Source organism: Lonchura striata, chromosome 18 (genome assembly GCF_046129695.1).
Source record: "Lonchura striata isolate bLonStr1 chromosome 18, bLonStr1.mat, whole genome shotgun sequence".
Lineage (NCBI taxonomy): Eukaryota > Metazoa > Chordata > Aves > Passeriformes > Estrildidae > Lonchura > Lonchura striata.
Genome location: NC_134620.1, coordinates 2,705,596 through 2,731,230, shown reverse-complemented (window position 1 = coordinate 2,731,230; position 25,635 = coordinate 2,705,596). Strand labels below are relative to the sequence as shown.

General features: G+C 46.1%; 1 protein-coding gene across 1 annotated transcript; it reads left to right on the top strand.

Moving 5' to 3' along the window:
* The first annotated feature begins 551 nt into the window (after window positions 1-551).
* On the top strand, window positions 552-25,204 carry HORMAD2 (HORMA domain containing 2). The gene is made up of 13 exons (XM_031506199.2): window positions 552-609; window positions 3,390-3,474; window positions 4,235-4,379; window positions 5,965-6,028; window positions 7,002-7,038; window positions 8,295-8,315; window positions 9,015-9,032; window positions 10,306-10,373; window positions 13,282-13,433; window positions 13,990-14,246; window positions 14,396-14,462; window positions 15,826-15,890; window positions 24,866-25,204. Exons 2-13 carry the CDS (start codon window positions 3,430-3,432, stop codon window positions 24,980-24,982), a joined length of 1,056 nt encoding a protein of 351 aa, XP_031362059.2. The 5' UTR covers window positions 552-609; window positions 3,390-3,429; the 3' UTR covers window positions 24,983-25,204.
* Window positions 25,205-25,635: the final 431 nt, after the last annotated feature.

Here is a 25,635-nt window from a genome sequence, read left to right as displayed (position 1 = left end):
GGAAGGATTGGTTTAGGCAGATTATTCTGTAAATAAGATACTAGTGAACAGAGAACCCATCCTCCTTGCATAGGTTATGGCACTGGCTCCAAAATTCTCTGCTCCTTGTGAAGCCCCCGATGCCTTTGAGTTGGGATGATACCAAGTCTCCCTTTCCCTAGAAAAGTACCAGAGTAGTCTAAGAATGTGGATTTGAGTAACTTTAAACTGCACCTCCTTTGGGGTTCTATGCTGCTAAAAAACCGTTTATTTTACTATGAAGTGATTTTAAACAAGTATAACACCACATACCGCCCCTGCAATGGCTAGTGCTTTTGCAGGACCTTGTCCTGCGCCAAGTCCTGGGACAGAGCAGCAGGGATAGGGACAGAAGCAGGGACCGAGACACAGACATGGGGAGGGACAGGGACGGAGACAGGGACAGACAGAGGGGCGAAGGGCAGGGGTAGCCGGGCAAACACGGAGAGGCGACAAGCCGCGAGCGGGGGCAGGGGCCGGGCAGGGCCGAGTCTCCGCCTCAAGGGCCGGGCCGCCCCCGCCTCCTCCCGCCCGCAGCACCGCCCATGCCCGGGGGCCCGGCGGCACCGCGGCCGAGGCTGGGCGGCGCAGGTAGGGACCCGCCCGGCCGGACTGGGGCGGGGTAACCCGCGATGCAGGGGAGCCCTCAGCACCCTAGGGTGTCCCGGTGCCCCCACTGTCCTTCAGGGGCTCCTCAGGGAGCTCCTTACGGGGCGCCGCAGGGAGGCCCGGAGCGCCTGAGGGTCCCCTCGGTGCCTCAGGAGGTCCGCCCGTGCCTCGCAGCGCTTCCCTCAGGGGAGCTCCGCGCCTCGGGGACCGCACTACCGCAGGGAGCCGCTCCCGCCTCTCGGGAGTCCCCCGCGCCTCAGGGGTCCCTCAGGGTCCTTCTGGGGTGCCTCAGTGTTCCTTCTGGGGTCCCTCAGTGTTCCTTCTGGGGTCCCTCAGGGTCCCCTCAGGGTCCTGGGGTCCCTCAGGGATCTCTCAGGGTCCTTCTGGGGTCCCCGAGGCGTCCATCTGATGTCCCTCAGGGTTCTTCTGGGGTCCCTCAGTGTTTCTTCTGGGGTGCCTCAGGGTTCCTTCTGGGGTCCCTCAGGGCTCCTTCTGGGTCCTGCAGGGTCCCTCAGGGTTCCTTCTGGGATCCCTCAGGGGTTCCTCGGGGTCGCTCTGGGTCCCTCAGGGGTCCCTCAGGCTCCTTCTGGGGTCCCTCAGTGTTTCTTCTGGGGTCCCTCAGGGTCCCTTCTGAGGTCCAGGGGTCCCTCAGGGTCCCTCAGGCTCCTTCTGGGATCCCTCAGGGGTCCCTCAGGGTCCCTCAGGGGTCCCTCAGGGTCCCTCAGAGGTCCCTCAGGGTTCCTCAGGCTCCTTCTGGGGTCCCTCAGGCTCCCTCCGGGCTCCTTCTGGGTCCTGCAGAGTACCTCAGGGTCCTTCTGGGGTCCCTCAGGGGTCCCTCAGTGTTCCTTCTGGGGTCCCTCAGTGTTCCTTCTGGGGTCCCTCAGGGGTCCCTCAGGGTCCTTCTGGGGTCTCTCTTGGTCCTTCTGGGATCCCTCAGGGGTCCCGCAGGGTCCTTCTGGAATCCCTCAGGGCTCCTCAGGCTCCTTCTGGAATCCCTCAGGGGTCCCGCAGGGTCCCTCAGCACCTCGCGCCTCCCGCGCCTCAGCCCCGCCACCCCCCTGGGCCTCAGGGGCTCCTCATGGTGCTGCTGTGTGAGGGGCAGGACCGGCCCCGTGTGCACCCCAGCCAGACCTGGGCTTCCACTCATAAAACCCCCCAGGAGCCTCCCCAGAAAATGAGTAAAACCCATCTTCGGCGCCATGGCTGCTTTTTTAAAGGTTGTGGTGCCTCACCTTTCCAACATCAGGCACAAGGGGCAGAGTGAGGGGTGCAGGGCAGAGGGTGTCAGGGAGCAGCGGGATCCTGAGGATGCCATTTGTTTTTTCCCCGTTCAATACTAATTTCCTGATATTCAGTGATAAGGTGGCTGCAAACTGGGGGAGTGTTGGAGTTCCAGGGCAACTTCTGTCCTTCCAGCCCAGGTGAGACACTGATGCCAAAATCTTGTACCTTGTAGCTGAACAGCTGGTCTGTTTGGTCTGGGTGATGTTTCCTCCTCAGTAAACCAATATAAATGTGGTATGGTTTATAAAACATGTTTTCTTACATCTTTGCCTCACCTAAATAAGCTTTATTTAGTTAATAACCTCACATTATAATTACAACACCTTTGTCTGCTTTGATTGCATTCCAGTCCTGCTCACAGTCCTGGGTAAAAAAAAAAAAAAGCTACTTTGCTAAAATATTTAACATGTTAAAAATTTTGCAGGTGTGTATTTGTTTAATATACTTTTATAGCTGTAATCTGTCCTCATTACTAAATGAAGCGCTAAATTTAGCATAAAAGCTGTCACCATGTTCCAATCAACATGTCTTAATGACTGCCAACAAATGGAAACAAGGCTTCCACAGGAAAAAAAAAAGCACAAAAAGTGCAAATGCAGAACAAGGTTTGATCAGCTGAGTTAATAAAAGGCTGCTTTAGGTCAGGAGTTAAATCACCCTGCTGTGTTTGTGCTATTACTTTAATTGTTACCAGGGAAGTCAAGTGGCTGTGGACTCAGCAGCATCCCTTTGGGACCTGTTCATGGTGTTTCCTTTCATTAACATCCCCCATTTACAATGAGATGTGGAGATCTCCCAGAAAGTCATTTTTCAAACCAGTTAACGCAGGCCTTGTTAATTCCAGCTAATGGAAGTTTTTAATCAGGATTGTCAGATGGTGCTAAATCAAGCACCTCACTCAAGTGTGAAACATGGAATATCCAGTGTTATTACCTGTATCAATCAGCTCTCCATTCTGGTAAAATGAGTATTTTCCTCTTCAATCCAGGCTTGTCTAACTGAAACAATTGGGACTCTCATTTTTTTTTTTTTTTTTACCCTTTCAAGGTGTCCCAGAAGAATCATTCCCTTATTCTGGCCAAGACTGTTGTTAGTGCATTTCCTGCTTACCTTTGCTAAGATATTAACTGCTATTGGCAGACCTCCAGTTCTTTCACATTCCCCCTTCACACTTTCTAATGGTTGTAGGAATTAACAGTTGTGGTTTGGAATATGAGAAATGCATTCTGAAGTGGCACCGACTGACACCAGGTGCAGTTGTGGCCCTGAATTTCAAATACTATTGATTGTTTACCAGTGAGCAGGAGTTTTCATGCTCTGTAGGTTCAGTGCCATGGAGTACCCTTGGTTTGCTTTACTTTACCTGTCCTTCCTGGCAATTAGCTTTCAAACTCCGAGGAATTTCATTCTTACTTTAATATAGATGAGAAATAGCAGTAACTGCTTTCTACATGTTTCATATCTTCTTTATTTTACAGGGTTTAGTTACAAGTGGAAGGCAGGTCTTTGAAACACAGGATGGCTGCTCAGCAGCTAGTCAAGCAAAAGAAAAAGCCCTCTAAGGTAAAAAATTAAAATATGGTGGTGCAGACAATCTTAGCTCTCGGTATGGGACCTGGCACACCTCTGCCTACAGAGGAGGGAAATCTTTCTCTTCTCTGCACTGTTCTTAGTTGGATTAATTCCAATTCAGTGAGAGGCAGTGTGGGGCTCTGACATGATTTGACTCAATAAATGTAGGCTCATTAGCTGTGCACAGAGCTTTATTAGCAGGAAGAACAGCAATAAAGTAATAGAAGAACTAAATTTAGTGCAGTGTCCACTGCATTTTTTGTGTTGGCATCACGCAGTGTGTATTTACTGTAGCTCCAGGTGCTGTTTTACAGCTTGGAGTTAAAATCACTCTGTTGGCAACTCAGGCTGCTGTCAGAGCTCAAAAGAGCAGCCTTTGGTACAGCGGTGGCTGCCACACCAGCCCTGGCGCTTGTGTGACTCCACCATTAAAACTGCTCACCTTTTTGAGGGGCGGCTGTCTGTTAAGTGCCAGCATTGGTATAGTGGAGGGGGTGGGAATGTGATAAAGGGGAGGGCTCATCCAACCAGTACACTCTACATCTGAGTAATGATGTCAGATCTATTGATCTCTGCCCTTAAATCATTTAATCCACCCACCTCACACATGAGTCTTCCCTGCCTAGCTTAAATACCAGAGAAACCTTAAAATTTCTAAGTTACCCTCTTCCCACCTTCTGAGACTTGTTTCTAAATCTAATCGTGTTACACTTAAGAAGGTGCTATTTCTGGCCTTGCCGTGCTTTTCCAGGAAGCAGTGCTGTTCCCTGAGAGCATCACCACAGAGCAGCAGTCCCTGATGCTGGTGAAAAGGCTCCTGGCCATCTCCGTGTCCTGCATAACCTACATGAGGGGGCTGTTCCCAGAGAGCTCCTATGGCACACGCTATCTGGATGGTAACCCCTGCAGTTTGTGCTGAGGGCTTCTTTCTACTCATTGCATTTTTACCTGTAATCTGCCTTTTACCTATAATCTGCTTTATCTGTTATCTTCTGGCTGCACGTGTGTGTGTCTTCACTTTGGGTGGGAGTTGGCTACAGATTCTCAAATCTTCTCAAGTCTGGGTGCAGACAGGACTTCTGACAGAGAGCATGGAAGACAACCTTGAGCTTCTGGCTTTTCTGTTGGTGTTCCTCTTGCTTTAGAGTAATTCCTTGGCTTTGCCAGCCCCATGAATCAGGTCTCAGAGCCAGGAGAGTGACTCAGAAAGTTTTAAAAGTTTACTCCTATTGGAATCTTCTAATTTTTTTTGGATCTTTGAACCCATGAGGTTCACATTTTTAGTTTTCATTGGGAGGCTGAAATTAGATTTGTCGGTTTTTATAGAATTGTAGGATGGTTTGGGTTGGATGGGACTTTTTAAAGACCATCAAGTCCAACCCTCTGCCATGGGTAGAGACACCTTCCAGTAGACCAGATTGCTCCAAACCCCATTCAACCTGACCTTGAATATTTGCAGGAATGGAGCATCAACCTTCTCTGTGGGCAACCTGTGCCAGTGCTTTACCACCCTCATTATAAAAACCTTACTTATGTCTAATCTAAATCATCCCTCCTTCAGTGTAAAACCATTTAATTATTGGGATTTGGGGTTTATTTCCATGAAAACTATTTCATATGTGCTTTGGGAATCAGAACTTTATAAGAAAAAAAAAATAACTTCCAGAACCAAACTCTTGTCACATGATCCCAAGAATTTAGTGATGCTTTGATTTATGAACATCTTCAAAGTGTGAAATGTCCCCATGAATTCCAGTCCATTTCTTTGTTGTCCCTTATGGCATTAGTTGCCCTGAAAAATGTGCACATGTACTTTGTAGATTTGGTTGAAGGCACAGAAATCCCAAATTAGTTCTTGATCCCTAACCCTGAAAAGCCACTGGTCAAATGTCAGGTCTGTCTAGTGCCTCTTTGATGAGGGGTGTTAACATCCGGCCTGCTCACGTCTTCAAGGGCCCCTTGTTGAACCCTAAAGTGTTATTAATGCCCCTTTTCTCCTGTAGGACAGGTGTGCCTTTTGCCATTCTGAATGCTGGGAACACAGGTAGAAGGAGCTGTGTGGAAAAGCTTCACAGAAAGTTTATTGTGAGCACAGTCATTGGAGCATCACTTCACATGGATGTTGGTGAAGTCTGAATGCAGAAGGGAAGGTGTTAGGGAATGCTCGAGGATGGAAAGGAGGAGAGGATAAAGCTTCTGGTGTTTTATGATAAAGCTGCTGGTGTTTTGTAATAAAGTTGTAACTCCATCCCTTCTTCTGGGAGAGCCCAGGGCTTCTGAGGAAAGCTCTGACATTTACAAACCCAGCAATAAGCTTGTGTCAGCCCACCTGGGACTTGGTGGAAACCCAACATTTCCGCTCAGGAAGGACCTTCAGATAAAGCTTTTATCCAAAAAAGGGAGGATGGACTGGCTTAGTTTCAGTGTTTGCCCAAGAGCTGTGATAAGGATTGTAACTATGTGCTAAATCTGGTTTTGCAGACCTCTGTCTAAAAATTCTCCGAGAAGATAAAAGCTGTCTGGGATCATTGCAGATAGTCAAGTGGTAAGTGAGTAACAGCGAAACCAAGACAAGATTGTGCTGAGTAGGAGACATTTACCCCTGCATTCTTCTTCTTCCTGAACTGGAAAACATTGTGCCCTGGTGCCAGGGGAGCTCCCACTGCAGCTGGGGGTGCTTGCCTCTGTGTAAGCAGGACAGAATTAGTGACTGAGATCATGTGAGTTCAAGGTCTGTGGAAGTGTTGGCTGCAGTGAGGTCATGGTCAGGCCCCAGAGCACATGTGGCAGCAGAGGTGCAGAGAGAGGGTAAAGACTGTCATGAGATCCTTTCTGTTGTGTTTAGTTTTTTCTAGTTTCATTTTGATAGGGATTCTTGCACTTGTTTTTCAGTATGTACAATATTTTATCTCCCTCTCTAAGAACTCCACAGTTTTCTACAGGATGTATTTTACAGTTGGCATCTTCCCAACAAACATAAAAACTGTCCCTGGTGTGCTGGGGAGATACCTTACTGCACATCCTTTGACTCTAAGAGTAAATTTCTGGTCACTGCTGCTTTAAATAATATTTACTACTTTGAGAAAATCCATTGCTGTAAACTCTGCATCAGATAACAAAGACTTACAAGACCAGACGTGTTCAGATTGAGCCGAGCTCTGTACAAGGCTGATGGGAAAAGAGCCATCAAAGCTCTGGCTGGGGAGCTGGAACAGAGCAGTGAGCAGGGACACACTCAGAGCCAGCCTTTGGCCTCCAATCCTTGTCTTTGGCAGGATTCAAGCAAGCTCTGGACTGACAGGATAATGCCCCAGAAGTATAAACAGTGCACAGATGCAGAAAGGAGAATGTTGCCTTCGGGACTGACCTGAAAAGGACTTCACAAGTCCCAAATGTTGTTGGTTGTGTTGACCTAATTCCAGAAAAAATGCCCTTTAGCCCACATCTAATGAGTATGTTTACAGATCAGGAGATAAATATTGCTGGTTAGTATTAACATGTGTTTTTTTCCGTGGCAGGATTCAAGGTTGTTTTGATGCTTTGGAGAAGCAGTATGTAAGTGTTTTTTTCACTTTTTATTAGAGTGTCCTATTTTTTTATAAAGTAAGGACAAAACTATCCTTCCATTCCTGCTCTATTTCTGTTGTGATCTTTGATGCTCACAACAACATTTACAGCTGTGGAACAGGGGAAAGACCCTGCCCTCAATATGAGATTTGGGATTTTATGCCTTGAGCTCAAATCCTATCTACTTTCTCTGGGCTCTCCTGTCCATGTTGTGGGAGCCAATTTGCAGCCTGCAATGGATTTTCCTTAGTTCTGTGCTCCACATCTGTGTTCTCTTACATCTGATTGAGATCCTGCCAGGCAGAGCTGCGATCTGGATCTCCGGCCTGTTTTTTTCTTGAAAGAGGTTCTCTGCTTCTGCTGTCCTTCATCTCCTTTTCCCTAATCTTTCCGCTTCATCTCATGTTCTCTAACCCTCCTGGCTTTTCTCTCAGGCTTAGAATTTATCCCTTTTTTTCCCCTTAATTCACCAAATAAGGTATGTAACTACTTCCAGGACAAAACCAGCTAGCAAGTGCTCATATTCCTTGCTGATTCTCACATAAAAACTGTCCTGCACAGGAAAAAGCACCAGCTGCTGTCCTCTGTGTCAGCACTGTTCACCAGCCCAGCTCCTCCAGACCAGGTGGAGCACTGGTGGTTCTGACACTGATGATCTGAGTGTTCCTCATACATCAGTACAACTATCAGTGTGCACAATTAACAGTGTTGTGAACACAGTTTAGCGCTTGCTGACAGCTCTAGGAGATATTTAGCACTTTGTTATTTATGAGAGACATAAATTAATAGTTTGACAAGGATTAAGGAAAAACTGAGGGATTTAATGCAAGTTATAAGATTGTTTTTAATGGCAGTCCCATGTGCAATTCCCTGATAGAGCATAAATTAAATACCTTTGGAAAAAATTCCTAGCAGAAAGCAAATATTAACCTTCAGTAGGGATGGGTGCTCTTCTGAAGAGTTTTAAACCAGTATTTGGGGATTTGTTTGAAAGGAGTCCCAAGGGGGATTACTGGGCATGGAGTTGTTTTTTGGGAAACTGTGTCAAGGCGGGCAAACTGGCCACTAGGTGTTGCTGATGCTGTGCTAGGAAGAATCTGCAAAAAGGGTTTTAACTACTGGTTTGTTGAGTGTATCTATTCCTTCTCCCTGTGTAGGCAATCGGGGTTTGATAGGACTTGCTTTTCCTTACCCGCTAAGATTAGATGTTGATTTTGTGTTTTGTTTTGGGTTTCCCTCCTTAGCTACACGTGGCTGTCCTTGCAGTAAGTAAATGAATACAAAATTGTTTTCTCTCCCCTTCACTGCTTGAAGGAGATACAGAGTCAAGGTTGTGGTCAACCCATTTGTGCCTTTTTTATGGAGAAGCAAAAATGTGTGTGATTTTTAATAGAGCTGTGACCTTTCTTAGATACAGTAAATGTAGAGTTCAAGGCTGCATGGGAATGTTTTTCTCAGCATGTCAGATTTCTGACTGAGGCATTATTTGTGTCCTTAAACTCTGAGAGGCATTTGCATGTGATTCCTATTATGGAAGCTGCCATGTCCTCTCCATTTCCCCCTGCATAAAGGTACTCCTTATTAATCTGATCCTGGAAAAACCACACACTGGTAGTTCCATAGGCAGCTGTTGGCCCCAGCCCCCTGCAAAGCACCAGGAGTTTTGCTCATCATCTACTCTGTGCATCATCTGAGCAGTTAAATCTCTGGCATCAGTAGCTGCCTGTGAGGGCTGGAATGGGAATTGACCTCATTCCTCCAATATTGCACACATGACTGTTTTCTACCTGTCTTTGAAGTGGTAAGTATTGACTGCAGATAGAGGAAGGCTCTTTCCCAGCCATTCCTTTTTCTGATCCCATACTAAAGATAGCATAGTCTCTGTGTAAACTGAAAATATCCTTGTTAGTCACTGGTTCAAGTTGTCCCAGGGAGAATGTCCTCACTGTGCTTTCTTGTAACAGATTTACACCAATCCCGAGGTAAGAAAGAGTCTTAATTAATCTTTGAGGCAGCTGAAGGCATGGGTGAGTACATTTGTATTCAGAGTGGAGTGGAGGCTTAAGTCCTACCCTGACATAGCTCCTTGGTGACCCCATTTCTGTTCCTGTGCCTTCACTCCAGAGTGCCAGCTCAGTGAGCTGCATTGTGATCAAACACCCGGCTGAGGGCCCACCAGGGCCTCAGGCAGGGATGTTAGCAGGCAACTAATGGGCATGTTCACAATTTTGTTTTCTTTTCCCAAAGAGGAAAAGTGGGAAATTCAACATTACTCGTTAGCAAACCACCTTTTTAACAGATCTGATGAAAAGAGCTGGTTTGTCATGCAGAGAGGTGTAGGACAGAAGTCAGGAATCCCTTCAGATCTGGATGGGTATGTTGGGTAGTGCCTCCACCTCTTGGTGTTCCCTATTGTGTTTCTGTTTCGTTTCATCTGGGGGGTGTGATCCAGGACTGAGGGTCTGCATCCACGCTGGGGATCAGAGAACAGCTTCAGACCCTTTGCATCTGAACCTGGTTCCAGTTCTGCTGCATGCCACCTCAGAGTCAGGAGCTGAGCCATGCCAAGGCTGGGATTTGCAAGGAAAGCTCAAAGTTTAGAGCTCAACTGAGCTCCTACTAATCGACCTCATTGTCTCCGGAAAAAGTGAATTATAGGCATGGAACTGGTGTACAATAGACCCTTTCTCTTGGGGGGAAGCTGTCTATTCTTCCTAATTGCTTTATTCTCTAATTCTTGTAAATGGAAAATCATCCACTATTTTTGCCTACCTTAAAAAGAGTCCGAGACCAGTGAAGTTCAGCAACTTTTTTCCATGCAATATTGTTTGGATTTCCCTGTGGGAAGAGTCCTCCAGGCCCTTGTCCCCATACAGAGCACAGGACCATGCTTCCTTGTGACACTGGTCACCTGTGCAGCTTCCCAGTTTTCCTTTAGCAAGGGACACTGGGAGGATTGCCCAGCCCTGGAGCCTTGCTGGAGACTGAAGTTGGAGAGCCAGACCCACAGAGGAAGTGGAAGGAGGAGGCAGGAAGTTTGTAATTTTGTTGTGATTCTTCCAGTGCTAGGTAAGATGTAGCTGCTAAGAGAATTTGCCAAAGATTTTGCAAGCAATAATAGGGTTAAAATTGTCAGCATATCACTAGATTAATTCTGTGCTCTGGCAGAGAGTGTGAAAGGACTCTCCAAGCTCAGGACACATCTTGTTTCTCAAAGTGATTTATTTCTGCTTCTGTCTCTTTTTACATCTCTAGACAGTCACTGAAATGTATCAATTCAAATTCAAGTACAAAAACAAGGTGCCCCAAATGGACATCAGCAGGTAAGCATTTAGGTTGATTTCTCAGGGTTACACTAAAAACTATATTCTTGAAGCATTAAGAACCTGCACTTCATGATTTACCACAGAGGTTGTGGACTCCTCATCCCTGAAAGTGTCCAAAGCAAGGCTGGATGGAGGAACCTGGTTTAATGGAAGGTGTCTGTGCAGTTGGCAGGGGGGGAGGGCAATATGAGCTTTAAGGTCACTTCAACCCAAACCATCCTGTGATTCTGTAGTTTAAGCAGGTCCAAGTCATTAAGCAGCTGTAAATACCATCAGAGTTGAGGATATTCACCTTACAGAGTATGAACTGCTGGGAGGATGAGCTGAAATGCTCTTACATAGCACCACAAGGCCCTCAGAGTACACCTGAGCCAAGGACAGTTGGCAGAGATGATGCCTTGTCAGGGAGGCCATGCAGAAACCAGCCCAGTTGTTGAGCTTTCTGCTGTCTCTTGCATTTCCATCAGGCAGCCTCGTGCTTTCAGATGAAGCTTGCTTAGGTTTGAGCCCTTTCACCATGATCCTGGGCCCAGGATTTTTTTTTTTCCCTTGAGCATTTGCATACGTGTTCTGCTTGAGCAGCCCTGTGTGGGTGACCTGAGAGAACTTTCACTTAGGGTGCCTGAGCTAATGGGCAAAACATGTGGCAGGAAGTAGCAGCTTTTTGCCTCTTTTTGGCACTCTCTGTTAGCTATTTAAAGCTGTGTTTAGTAGCCCATAATCCTGTGGAACTTCAAATAAATACTATCAAAGGCCATTTGCTATAACCAAAGCAAAGAAAAATAATTAACCTGCTTTTACTTTGTTCTGCAGTTGGCATGGGTGAAAGATGGATCTTGGAACCTGCCTGGACAGCAAGAGAGCTCTGCTGTCTTGTGTGCTCCTCAGGAAGCTTCTCCCCAGCACTCCTGGAGTATGCCCCTAGCTGCTCTTTCTCTAAGCACATCCAAATAATTTGTACCATAAGGCAAAATTATTTTCTTTTGGGCAAATCTAAATTATCTACGCCATCCATTTCTGCTTTGAAGCTGCTGTCCATTGTCCTCACACTGAGGGGAAGAGGAGATCTGGGATTTGAAAGATAATAGATAGTCCTTGAGTACTTTGGGGTTTTAATCAGCCTTACTTATTAACTCCTAGAAATAAGGACAGTCCCCACATGGAGCTGGGGTGTCCTTTGTGTCATCCAGGGAGAGGCCAAGCTAACTTGCTGTAATGCTTGCATGTGCTCTGAGGCTCCAGAGCCTGTGGCACTGGATTCGTGGGCCCTGCTTCCTTGGGGATTGGCAGTGCTGTGGCATGGCCATGCATGTCCCTGCAGTCTTTAATAATCCAGAGTTCTGGCACAGATCAGGGAATTGTGTTATCTTTGCTATCAGCTCCTTCAGCTGATAGCCCTGCCTTTTACACCTGCAGCAGTTGTCCTGTGCAAACTCTGGGAGAGAGGTTTTGTGGGGCTGCAGCATCACCTCCAAGGGGTAAGGGGAAACTTTTTCCTAAACCATCCTTTTCTTATTTTAGATGGATTTTGGGGTAATTCCTTGCCACAGATCCCTCTCCTTCCAAAGTTCTGTTCCTTATCTTCTGCTTTTTTACTCCATCCTGCATCAAATTCTCAGTGTTATTCCCATATTGAAGCAGTGCTTGACCTGTTAATTCCCATGGATATCTCATTTCCGTTTTTTTCTTACGAACTTTCCTTCTGCCATTTCTGATCTGCTAATCCCACAGTTTGTAATGGTGATGGATATTCCACTTTAGGCACTGCCAGTATTTTCCTCTCACTGTATGTTTCTGAACATGCAGGATTTAATCAAGGATCACAATGCACATCTAATACCACAGAATTTGTACTTCATGATCTTAGACGTCTTTTCCAACCTAAATGATGCTGTGATTCCTTACCTTGGGGAGTCAAGCTGTTCCACAGCTACCCCATTTACATGACCTGAAGAAGTTCACCTGGAAGGGGGAATTGGTCTTAATTTATTCCTTTCTGAGAGCCATTCAGTCAGTCAGCTTTATCCTGGGATATTCTTGGGTTAGTTTTTACTGCTTTTGATGCAATTTGGGCTGATTGTGTTGGGCACCCTCCAGCCTATGCATAATGTCAGGGGTCTTCCAAAGATGTGATGAAGGAGCTACACATCTTTATGACCCCTTCTCATTGAAAGTTAGGGAAGTTCAGGTCCCTTAGTCACACAGTGATTCATCTGCTCTGTCTGAAGTTGGCTGGCTGCTCTGAGTTGCTCATCTCATCTACCTCAGTTTTAATCAAAGAGAAACAAACTCCTCTGGAGTGCCATTCATCCCACTCATGCCACCCATGGGTCTCTGTCTGTACTGCTGGCTTGAAGCAGCCAGCTGACATTTGAATGGGTGAAGGAGGTGAGAGGAATGCCCCCTTTGTCACTGCTGAAAAATGTGCCTCTGAGCTGCTTTTTCTTACATGGAATTGAGTGAGAACATGCAATTCAGTTCTCTTCAAAAACTGCAGAATGGACTTGAAAATAGCCCCGTGATGAATCGGCTTTAGATGGGATCCTCAACTCATTCCTCTCATTCCTGAAATTGCTTAGGTGAAAGGCACTTGTTTTATGGTCCTTTGATCCAATTTAATCATGTTCAAACAAGTGAGTCATGACATTTGTGTAATGGTTGCCCCAGCTCCCAAGTCTGTTCAAATGTAAATGCCAGGCCTCTGAGTTTGGAGCGGGTGTTCTGCGGATGCCGCCCCATCCCTGGAGCCTGTTTCACTTCCCTGTTCTTCTGGAAATGACATAAAGACATTGTAGCTTTGTCACTGGTGGTTTCAGGCAAGTCAGTGGGTGCTCTGTGTGTGTAATTGGATCATGAATATTCATGTCTGAGGATAACAAATCCATTATTCTTCTTCTGATTGTAGCAACCACAGGGAGTTTGTGGCGGGGCTGTGCAGCAAGGATGTCAAACAGGCCAGCAGACTCCTGCTCAGGACCCTGTACCTGCTCATGCAGGACCTGGGGCCACTGCCCAATGACATCACCCTGAGCATGAAACTGCTCTACTACAACCATGGTAGGTGGAGAGCAGTGTGTGCCTTGGGGAAGAGTTCCATCAGTCTCTGTAATATGTGTGAGCCCTGTGAATAAAATTAAGCATAGAAAAGGTGAGATTGGAAAAGCTGTTGGCTGAAAGCACTGAGAAATGGTGTAACACAGTAAATCTTTCTGATGCACAGGGATAGCAGATGTTTTTAGGAAAGGTTTGAAATCCATATAAGAAGTACAGCTATGTGGTGTGAAAGGGAAAAATCTTTTTTCCCTGGTTTGGTTTTTTTTTTTTTTTTTGGGTTTGTTTCCTTAAGGAGCAAGCAATGTCAGGTTTTGTTTCAGCACTTTAATGGTATTTCAGCATCTTAAAGTAATTATTTTCTTTGAGCTCCATGATAACATTTGCTCAGCTCATTTTACTCTTTGCATTCTGTCCCTTCCTCCTAAAACAAAATTAAAAATAAACTAAATATTTTTAGTAGTTGATGTTACTTGAAGCTGGTTCATATCTGCTCTTTCTAAATCAGACTAGGGAGAGATGGAACTTGGTTTCCCTCACGCGGTTCCCTCTCCCTGTGCAGTCACTCCCAAGGATTACCAGCCCCCTGGCTTCAAGGAAGATGGCAGCCCTGGTGACCTCTTGTTTGCTGGGGATCCCATCAACCTGAAAGTGGGCTCAGTGTCCACTGATTTCCACTTCATGAAAGTCAGAGTGACAACTGAGAAGAAGAGGGTGAATAGGGCTGACAGCAACCTGATCCCGAAGAATGGCCCTACTGAGATCTCCCACCAAGGGCTGGACTGCGAGGAAGATGAGGAGGAGGAGGAGTGCACAAAGGTATAGAAATAGCTCTATTTGATTCTCACCGGAATAACAGAATTTATCTAGCAAAAACCTCCTTAAAAGAAACATTTTCTATATGGATTTACCACTTGAATGTATTTTTTAGGTTATATTATTAAGACAAAGCATCATTTGTTTTACAGAATCACCTTTGCCCTGTCAGAGCAGATTCAAATGAGCATGAAGGGGACAAAAGTGACACCCATGCAGGTAGGAAAACAGAAACATCTTTTTGCTTTGAAGATAAAGGTAAATGCCCAGTTTCAAAACTGAAGGAGCTTCTGCTCCTGATTGTATCCCAGCATAATGTATTCCACACTATGTCCTGGGTAAGGTCATTCAGTGCTGTTAATTACAGTAGGTTATTTGAGATATTAGAGAAAAAAATGTTTCCTTTGAGGGTGGGCAGGCCCTGGCACAGGGTGCCCAGAGCAGCTGTGGCTGCCCCTGGATCCCTGGAAGTTTCCAAGGTCAGGCTGGATGGGGCTTGGAGCAGCCTGGGACAGTGGAAGGTGTCCCTGCCCATGGCAGGGGGTGCGAACTGGATTGATTCTAATGTCCCTTCCCACCCAACCTATTCCATGATTCTGTGATTCTCTACTATTTAGGTTTTGGATGAGCAGAGTTTGTCAGGCTGTTTGAATTTTGTGTCAGGTCAGACTGAACTGTAACAAAGGGCTGGTTGATTATGCTTGGTTTGTTAACAGAAACATTTGATTTTGTATCAGTATCTTTGTACCTCTTTATCTCAGCAGTTTTTTTGAGAAATGCCCAGATCATCAAAACTGAGTTACATTATCTCCATGTTCAACAAAGCTCTTTTCCTTTAGCTGTTACAGTTTGAGTTTTGCTAATAACTTCCACGTGGGAAAACATACATTAAAATACATGAGAAAAAAAAGCCTTTTCTGTGCCTTTAATCAACCCAGCCTCTGCTATACTATGCTGTTTGGCCTTCGAGACTCTGGGATATAGCTTGTGGAACAATACCATCTAGTGACAAAATGGTAAATAGCATTCCTGGGATTGCCAGGCAGTAGGATAAAACAGCTTCCCTGCCTGTGAAATCACCTTTGCAGGTCTTTCTCCTGCAGATTCTCCGATGACTAATAAGGAATTAACTTCCTGCCATTTTGTTGCTCTGGGGATTTTTACAGGATCTTCCCTCTCTAAACAGTTGTCTCATCTCATGACACTGAGGCACTTTGGACACCCCCGCAAATTTTATTGAAACTGTCTGAATGGTTAATAAATATTAACCAAGGGAGATGTCCCCTCCTTTCTCCCACACCTCACACTCAGGGCATGTCTAGACATAAGCTTTGTTTCCTTAGATCCAGGTTAAACGGGAGATTATAATTGATAGAGCTGCTGCAAGCTGATGTTCAGATGACACTTCATGCTGAAATATCTCTTTCTAGGAATAAACTGCCACTGCTGGCAGTGTCTGAGAGCAAAGCTTACACAATTTCATGGGATTTTTGCCTCAGTGGTTTAGTCAGGCTTCCAGACTATATTTTTTTTTTTTAATAAGCACTTTGCAGCTAATCTTGCTTTGCTGTTTGGGTTGCAGGTAGCAAGAAGAAGAGAGGAATAAAGGAGACAGACAGGATGCCTTGCTCAAGGGTGTGTCAGGAGGTGAGGAAGCTTTAGTGGTTCTGAGATACTCCAGGCACAGGGGAACTCGCTGCCATGGATCATTGCATCATCAAAGATGACGTAAAATTAATTAACATTAGTGGATTTACTGTGCAGGATCACAATACAGAGAGGCTACAGAGTAGCAGAGGGATGTAAACATAAACTGCAAGCATTTAGCAAGAAGCTTTCCACGATCAGTTTATTTCCTCTGCCCAGTACCAGAATTTGATTCTGTTCTCTGGAGCTGGTACCTCTGAGTAACACAAACAGAGCCTATCTCTGTCCCAGCCAGGCTTCTTTACCTGTGGGTGGTTTTGGATTAAGGGTCTGAAATCACTACTCTATTTTAGGTTTGAAGGGTATATTTTTTGCCTAATATGGTCTTCACCTCTCCCCTCTTGCTTCCAGACTTTCTTTACATGTGAGTCACAGGTACCTAATGAATCCTATCCCTTTTTGGTCACCCCTCGAGGGTAGGAAGAATTATCCCCTGGAGGGATAATTCTTTGATGGTTATAATGATAATTTTTTGATGGTTGTTGGGGCAACCTAAAGAAATAGGGTAGACCAGGTAAGTTGTTTTAGATAAGTAAAAAATTAATCCCACCCTGAAGGCTGCCCAGCCAAACCCTGAGTCACCATCAGAGCCCAAACTCACTGGCATGTGCAGAGGTTTGTTCAATGACATGGCAAATCTCTGAATACCACCAGGCTTGCCACTTGATCCTCCTCCCATTCAAATTAGCTGAGAATCATGTGAGCTTGAATGGCCAGAAACTGCATCTTTACAGGATAAGTTAACAAGAGTAGGAAATTGCTACTAAAATTTTCCCTGCCCCTGTTGAAAAGAATCCCGGGGTGTCTAACCCAGACAGCACTGCAGACTGCAACTCAGCCTGTCATTCTAAAGGCATCTGTGAGGTATTTGCCTTGACTCTGGATCTTAGAAATGAACTTGTGTGCCTAGGCTGGTATTTTTCAAACTTTAACCACATTTTTTTTTCGTCTCACATCCTCCGCTTTCCTTCTGATCATTGTTTATTCTGTTGTCTGTGAAAACAGGAGCCTTTTTTGTTTGCGACTCATGGTTGCCCCACTGATTCATGCTCTGACCTTCTTTTGGGGCTGTCACGATGGCCAGCACAGCACCAGACACCTCTCTCAGCATGTGCATTTCATTAGAATTCGGTAGCAGGAGTGAGAGTGTCTGAAGGTGGTGGAAACAACATTAGTTGTTGAAAAATGGAAGAATCACTTTATCCATCATGTGCTTCCAAAGACTTTAAAAAAAATCCCAAGCCCTGAGAGATTATTTTCTTAATGTATTCTTTGATGCTATTTTTAAAACCTCATAGCTTAGAAACTGGCTAATATTTCAGCCAGTTTAAGGAAAAACAAAGTCAAACCAGTAGTTAGAATCATCACTGTAAAGCTTACACTAATAAAAATTTGACACTCTTTTCCATATGAGAGGGACTTTCCCTTCTTTTCTGAAGGAAGTGGTTAAAACAAATGACCATTGTGTATTCAATGTGAATCAGGAGGCCAAGCTGGTGGTGAAGTTTGTCCTAAAAAATGAGGAGAAGCTGGGGTGGATGGGAAGTCTGAGGTGTTGTCTGACAGGGTCAGGTGTAGGTGAGATGGGGAGGAGCAGACCTGTTGGGGTGTGAATGTGAACACCTTGTTGCCATCCAGACACTATTAATAGTGTTTTCCAGTTCTTGGGTTGGGGTGAGAATGCCGAAATCTTCCAAACTAACCAGAACAATTTGGAGTCTCACAGAAAATTGCTGTCTGCACAGGGATTTGATATTCAAGAAGTTCTGAATTCAAAACCGTTACCCACAGCCACAAGCTGCTTTTGGAAATGTGGGTGAGCACATTTTCTGCTCTTCAGCCTGGGTGAATCCTTCTGATTGCTTGGTTACCAAAAATAAAAACTGCAATTGAGTTTATTTGTCATTATCTTGCTGACCTTGAGCTCTTAAGGAAAACCAGGAATGAAAGTATTAAAGGCTTATTTTTGTCTAATCAGCATGGGAGAGGTGAGAGTATGTGGATCTGCCAAAAGAGAAGCAGCTCTTCCTGCCCAGTGAGAACTGGACCTGGCCTTTAGGAGTGGTCACAGAGAGTCTCTGACAGAGGGCTTTGCAAGTTGGGGGAAGATTTTCATGTACTCCACTGGCTTCTTATCTGCCATCTCATGATTGATGATCCTGGGATCAAATGAGAGATTGACCTTTCCCAGCAGAGCATCTCTGCACTTAATCATCTAGAGTTAGGCACCAGCATGTAAATTAGCTCACCTCTCCTGGCTTCAGGAGCCTTCTGATTGCATCAGCCAAGGGTTTGTCCTTCTGTGCTATCTTTGTGCATCTTCCTTCTTTCCACTCACATTTTAGGAGCTGTGAAGAGTTGGGGGAAATAGAGGATTGCTGCCCATTAGTTTAACTGCTAGAAATCTGCTGATGAGAATGAGGTCCTGCACTGAACTTGGGATAACTTCTGAGTTCTTCATCAAACTCTTCTATCCTCTTGTAAAAAACATCCTTGAATGTCCTTGTCCTGAAAATTGATTTTGGTCAGCTTTGTCTTCGTGTAAGCAAACATGTTGCAGTGGAATGAGTTTGGAATGAAACAGAACTAGAAGATGAGTAAAATCTGACCATGTGAACGCCTCTGCAGGCATTTATCTCCCATCAGGAAGCTGTGGGCTGAAGTTCTGGGGTGGTCCTTGGAGCACAGTCTCAGTGCACAGTGAAGCAGCCATGCAGGGAGCTCTGACTCTCCCTGAGCTGGGACTGGTGTGGCTGGATCAGCACAACACCAGGCAGCTCTGCCTCCCAAGTTTCTGGCTTCATCAGCTGCTGCCAGACACTGCTCCTGCTGCTGGGCTGGCTGTGCTTGTAGACTGCTGTGGGACATGAGGGAGCTTGTTGACACTTGGCATTGTGTGAGCCTCCCAGTGGGATCTGTGATGGCTCAGGGGTTCTGCTCTAGGATTCACTGGCTGCTTTAGGCAGGCTCCTGCCATGTGGATCAGCTCTCCTGATGGGAGCTGTCTGCAGCTGAGATGTCTGGGGAGAGATTCATACCTAAGTGTTGTGGATCAGGGCTGCTTTAGGCCTCAGAGGACAGTCTGTCTGGCCTCCAGCTGCTGCTCCTTCTGCAGAAGACTTGGCTACCTGGCCATATGCTCTTTCTCCAAGGGACTGTGTGGACACAGACTTTCATGGATGATGCAGTAATACCTGTCTAGTGTGCCACGGATCAGTGTCAGTTACCCTGATAGAGACATCAGAGCCCCTTCCAGTGCCCAAAGGGACTCCAGGAGAGCTGGAGAGGCACTTGGAATAAGGGCCTGGACGGACAGGACAAGGGGCAGTGGTTTCCCACTGCCAGAGGGTTAGGTGGGATACTGGGGAGAAATTTCTCCCTGTGAGGCTGGGCAGGCCCTGGCACAGGGTGCCCAGAGCAGCTGTGGCTGCCCCTGGATCCCTGGCAGTGCCCAAGGTCAGGTTGGATTTGGGCTTGGAGCAGCCTGGGCTAGTGGAAGGTGTCCCTGCCCAGGGAGGAGGTGGAGTGAAATGTGCTTTAAGATCCCTTCCAGCCCAAACCATTCCATAGCTCTTGTGCCCTGCTGAGCTGCAGTGCTGTACACAGCTTCTTTCTGGAAGTGAAGGTCAGCACAAGTGTGTTCAACTGCAGAAAAACAGCTTGGAGATCAAGACCTTTGTTGTCTGATTTTTCCCAGGCAAACCATGTTCAGAAGTGCCATGACAGAAGGCAGTTGAAGGATGAAACCTGTCTTCTGCAGAGCAATAGGAAAGCATTTTTCTGTGGCAATGTCATTATCTTGAACTTTCACAGAAGAGAAAAAAAGCAGCAAGGTTTATCTCTCTCTGTCTATCAAGAGAGTGTATCTGATGAGAAGTTTCCAGAACATTTTCTCCTCCAAACCAGCTGAAGCTACACAGACCTAAGCAATGCAGAGAGAAAGATTCAGAGATGAGCTTGCCTCTCCTTCCTGTGAGCTCAGGCCATGCTGGGAGGAGTGAGACAGGGAGGTCAGGAAATTCCTGGCTTCTCTCATTTCACGTCAGATCCTTAGCTGTGTCTTGGGGCCATTCATCCCTTCCATGAGTTATCCCTAGTGTGCTGGAAACAGTTTCCTGGTGATCTCTGCATGCAGAGGTGAGGCCTGTCACCCCACAGATCCAGGGAGATTTAACCCTTGCACCCTCAAATTCCCTGGCAGTGTCCCACAGGGACATCTGGGGGAAGATGTGGCGCTTCCATGCTGGCTGCCATTCCATGTGCTCATGCCACACATTCTAGCAGTCAGACCCTCTGGAGAAATCCACATAAGGTAAGGCTGGACACATCTAATATCACGTGAGGGGCTGCTAGGTAGCAGCTTAGTAGGCAGAAAGAGTGTCCATTGTCTTTTTCCCCTCAGTTATAGAGTTGGAATCAGAATTCTGGGAAGTGATTGTGATCCAGCACTGAGAATGTCCATCACAGAAGTGGACAGTGTGATTGAGGGCCCTGGAGGAGATTAGCAGGAGAGGTATTGGTAATTTTGTCTTCTAACAGAAATTTTTGAAGCATTTTGTTTCATACTCTGGAAAGATCTGTTCATTAATCCTTTAAAAGCTACAAGATACACAAGGTGCAGAACAGGGCATGAGACAAAAGAGTGGCACTGAATGACAAAGGTTTTATCAAGAGATGAGGAAAAGGAAGAGGACTGGTGATCGTCAGAGATGTGTTGGCGTGGTTTCCTGGGCGCAAAAACATGGCAGCTTTGCACAGCAACACTGCACTGAGGGTCTTTCATTGTTCCACCTGTGTAAATTGACTTTCACACTAACCAGCATGATCCTCCTGCACAGAAGGAAATCAGGATGGATTCCACTGATGTCAGTGTGACCATGGCACTGGAAACTGATGGGAGCCCAGTGCTGGGGTTTAACCACAGAGCCACCCCTGCACAGCCACCGGGGTCGGCTGGGCATCAGCAGGGCCAACCAACCTGCTCAGAGCACAGGGACAGGGAGAGCCTCAGGACCTTGTCCTCTCAGGTGGTGAATATCTGCAAGGAAGGAGGCTGCACAACCTCTCTGGCTGACGTTCACCACTACCTGGTTGCCCTCACAGTAAAAAAATAAAAAGTTTGTCCTTATGTTTAAATGGAATTCCTTTTATTTCCCTGAAAGTGCTCAAGGCCAGGTTAGATGGGGCATGGAGTAACCTGGGCTAGTGGAAAGTGTCCCTGCTCATGACAGGGGAGTGTAATGAGATGAGCTCTAAGATGTCTTCCAACACAAACTGTTCTGGGAATCTGTGATTCTGTGGTTTCAGTTTGTGTCCATCTCCTCTCATCCTTCCACTGACACCACGATGTGTCCCGTGACCCTGGGATTTTGCTGTGCTTCGGAGCACGGAGCAGCCAGCTGTCAGTGAGCAGGCAGGAATTAGGTCTTAGGGGACCAATCTGAAGAGTCACCAGGTTGATTTTTGGAAGTGACAAGTTGCTATGCTGTTGAGTCAGTGGTAGCTGCAGCTGAAATCAATGCCTCAGGTCAATGTGATTAACATCCCTGATGATGAGAGTCCTCCACACAAACTGTGTTGTCCTGACACCTGAGGGTCACTCTGCCTTATTTCAGCAGCTCAGTCTTGTATCTCAGCCCTTATTCTTCCAGCTTGCTCGATGGAACTGCACTTCTTTTGACATTCATGGGCTTGTGAATTTGTGGGGATAGTTACAAGGTACCAAACAAAACCCTCCATGTCCTGGACAAAGGGAACTCTTCTGAGGACATAAAGTTTGCCAAGTGCCAAACCCCAGCATGGGGCAGGACAGGGACAAAGAGGGACACAGCCGAATGCTCTTGTGCAATTTTAGCTGTTGTGCATAGGATGTCTTGGGAAGCAGAACACATGTCAGGAGAGCTGTAAATTTTCTTCAATTTATGTTGGGAATTTTTGGCCAGAATATGTGGGGACACTGGGGATTGCAAATTTCAGAGCACAAAACTGGGTCCTGATTGTGTCTATCTAAGAATAGCAGTGTGGCTGTGGTCTGCTCACTCTGTTTCGTTCACCAGTCTGCCTTGGGAAGGCTTTAATCTAAGTCTAATCTATTTTTAGCCTGATATCTTCTCCAGACAACTCGCAGCTGTCCTGTGAGTTTTATGCCAGAAATTAGTAACACTTGTATGATTCACAAGTTAGCCGCAGTTCTACAGGAAAACTGTGGCAAAATATTGCTTTTTTACACGTAGTAAAACAGGAGATTCAAATTCACTGTGTGTTCATGATATGACCCAGATCCTGAACTCTGCCTTGAGCTCAGAGTCAGGAGGTCATGGAGCTGCTGCTGCCTTTGCTGCTTGCTCTGGGCTTGTCCCACCTCTCAGCACGGTCCCTTTTTAAGGTGAGGGTGCAAGGGGCTGCACCTTGTCCTACCTGCTTTTACAGCACCTGGCTCACGCATGGGGCTGAGGTTGTGTATGAGGAAATGCAACATTCTCACAGCCCAAGCTCTGACATCAGTTATTCAAGTGAAGCATCCCAGTACATGGGAAAAATTAGAATTAATTAACTGCTGGAGACTTTGATTGTATGTTTAATCAATGGGAGGGATTTCCTGCTTCTCACCACACCGCTGAAGAGGTTTAGTTTCTGCTTCAAGTCAAATAAGCACATGTTGCGTCTGACTTAATCCCCTTTAGAGCAGCTTTCCTGGGGAAGAAGCTGGAGTGTTTGGTTAAGGATGGGAGCTGAAGTTGGACTTGGGGTCTGTTCCTGGCTCCGAGCTCCTACGTGATCTTGGGCAGCGACAGGCCAGGACATGTTGGCTGCAGTGAAATACCTCTCACTGTTGACATCTGATTCATTGCATGGGTGAGTAGTGCTTCTCTAGAGCCCTCCATGGCTTCTTTGGATGTTTTCACTCCTCATCTCAGGTTCCTATGAGGTGCTCATGCTGCCTGTGGTAAAGGGCAGGAGAACTGGGGGGAGATGGAGTGCAAGCAGCTGCTCATCGTAACAGTTTCTCCACCTTACAAGTATCCCATCCATGCAGGAAATCCTGGAGGAATAGCAAAGGGGTAAAACCTTCACTGAGTAGCTTTCTGGGCTGTGGAAGATCCATTCCTCAGTAGAGGAAATTAAAGCACCAGCTCTAGGTAGGTTTGGGCTAAAACAGAAGGATTCCCAGTCTCCCAGCCCTATCACTTCATCCAGGTGATGGGCCTGGGAGAATGGGAATTGTGCCCTGCTTTGTTTTGTGGCCAGCAGAACAGGGTATGAATCCTGTAGCTGTGTTAGCACTGCAGAGGTTCTGGATGCAGCATTTCCTCCTCTGGGTCCTTCACTTCAAAAATAAAAGGAAGCAGACGGGTTAAAACGATGTTAGGGAGAGGAAAGTGAATAGCTGCCAAAAATGCCAGTTGGAGCAGCTGAGTATCAGGTGAGGAGTTGTAACACATGGCTCTGTCCTCAAGCAAACACACCTTGGGCAGCCTTGGAAAGCTCTGTCAGCCTGACTGCAGGGTGAGGGAAAACCTGCCCAGCCCACTTTGGCACATTCTTGTTTTTAGAAATTGTACTTTCACATTAAGCAACATTGTATGGCTCATAATGAAGAGGAGGGAAGAAAAACAATTTGAAACACGATAGAGAGGCAAAGGGAGGCTGTTTCAAAGTATTTTGCTGTAAATCCTTAATCAGAGCTATTTCACACATTAGAAAGCCCATTGCTATGCAGAGATTACCGAAGCCTCATTCCAAGGTCAGATGGAAAGCAAGGCTTGGTGACGTGAGCGGGGAATTCTATGATGACCACATCTTGTAATCTGGAGACCTTGTGCTCATCCCTGGGATGTGTTCTGGAGCAGCTCTTCATTAACTCCTTGTGCTTCCCCTGCTGCGTTTCCGGGGTTCCTCATGCCTTGCAGTGACACTAGAGGGAGGTACTCCTGTTTGGGAGCAGGAATTCTCTTAGCATTCCTTTCCCTCTCCGTTCACCTTGCTGTCATCCCAGTGAACTTTGTTTTGGAGGAGAGAAGCTCTGTTCTGTGGTGTGTCCTCTCAGCTCTGCTCCAGTGAGAGAGGCCACATTGCCAGACTGTGCTTTGTCCCTTCTGGGTGGGCGACAGCACACATTGCTCTCAGCAGCGCTGGATTATTATTGTAGAAATGCAAATATGTGACATGATAAGGAGGATAAGTGAGTTTGTCCCCTGGCACAGCCAACACTTCAGCTGTCGTCCTGGCTGTCCATCTCCCTGTGGTCTGTCTGAAGTGTCTGTTCCATTGACTCACTTATATTCTCACATATATTTATCTGTGGTTTTTAACATCTTGGTTCGCAGGCTCAGAGTATTTCTGGGAGAGGTTTGTGTCTTTCTAGAGGAAAGTTAAGCCTTTTGGAAAAAAGTTTGCTTGGCTTAATTATTTTTCACAGATTCACAGGTAGTTTTGAAGCCTGAGATTGACCAGCTCACACTGAATTCCCTGATGTACAGACGGACTGCCTGTCTTCTCCTGAAAGGCTGTGACAAATTTGACCTAAGTGCCTCCTTTCTTTCCATATGATTTCCATTCCATCTGAGGTTGGTGGAGAAACAAATGCCCTACCAGCTATTACATTCCTCAAGGATCCCCTTGATGCTGCTATTTTCTGTCAGTGGTGGGGAGATGGGTCCTGTCCCCTTGTCACCAAACCCATTCCCTGTCCCTGAAGCTGAACCTGTTGCTTGCACAACTCTTACATTCCCAGCTCCATCCAGTATTCCGGTTTTGATTCATTGCCTAATTGCTTTTCTGGAGAACAGGATCACACTGAGCAAAGCCAAGAGGATCCAAGCACACACATGACACTTTTGGAAGCCATACTTTTTAACTCATGTTGCAGGAGTGTGCCCTGTGAGAATGATCCCTGTTTCTGATGGTTCTTACAGATAAACCTCCTGAGCCTTGCCTTCAGCCAGGAAGAGGTAATAGGACCCGAGAAGAAAAGGAAGGTCAGTGAACCAGAGACGCTGCCTCTGAACGGCAGGAAATTATGTTCATTCTGACACACAATACATTTGGAAGGTGTGAGTTTGCATTGTCATCTGACTGGTACAGACCAGTCTTTAACTCTTCCTCATCCCACATGTATTTCTGCATGTTTATTAGTTTGTATTATGAAAACTCTGGATTGCCAAGAGGCAGCAAGGACCAGAATGGCCATAGCATTGCCAACCAGCTGCACTTGTTTGATGTTCTTAAGCTGAGAATTTATCATTCCACATGAATGGTGTCTGTGTGCTTCTTTCTGCCTCTTTCCCTCACATTCCCTGCTCCTCACCTCCTCTGGGGCTGGACTGTCCCATGCCACTCTGTCACCCTGATTTAATGGCATTATTTCCAGATGAACTCTGAGGTATCAATGCCAGCAGGCAGTATGTCTCATGATCCACCACATTGTGCTTAACTTCATCTTTTCTGCCGTTTCCTGGAGCTTAGATTTTTTTTTCAAAGAAGGGGTCTTATCTCTATTGAGTGCAGAGATAAACTAATCTGTTCACATTTTCTGCTGGTGCTGGATATTTAGGTTTTTCTTCTGACTCTGCAAGTAGTGTTGCCATGACTGTATCATCAGCTTATTTCTAAATCAGCACCCCACCATGTGCCGAGGGGCTCAGCTGTTGTGTGATATAAATTATGTTGCGATACACCCAGTTTA

Coding starts and splice junctions, on each gene's coding strand:
- HORMAD2 (XM_031506199.2), top strand. CDS start 3,430: ATGGCTGCTCAGCAGCTAGTCAAGCAAAAGAAAAAGCCCTCTAAG. Junction 13,434..13,989: donor ACTGCTCTACTACAACCATG/GTAGGTGGAGAG, acceptor CTCCCTGTGCAG/TCACTCCCAAGGATTACCAG. Junction 15,891..24,865: donor GCTCAAGGGTGTGTCAGGAG/GTGAGGAAGCTT, acceptor TGGTTCTTACAG/ATAAACCTCCTGAGCCTTGC.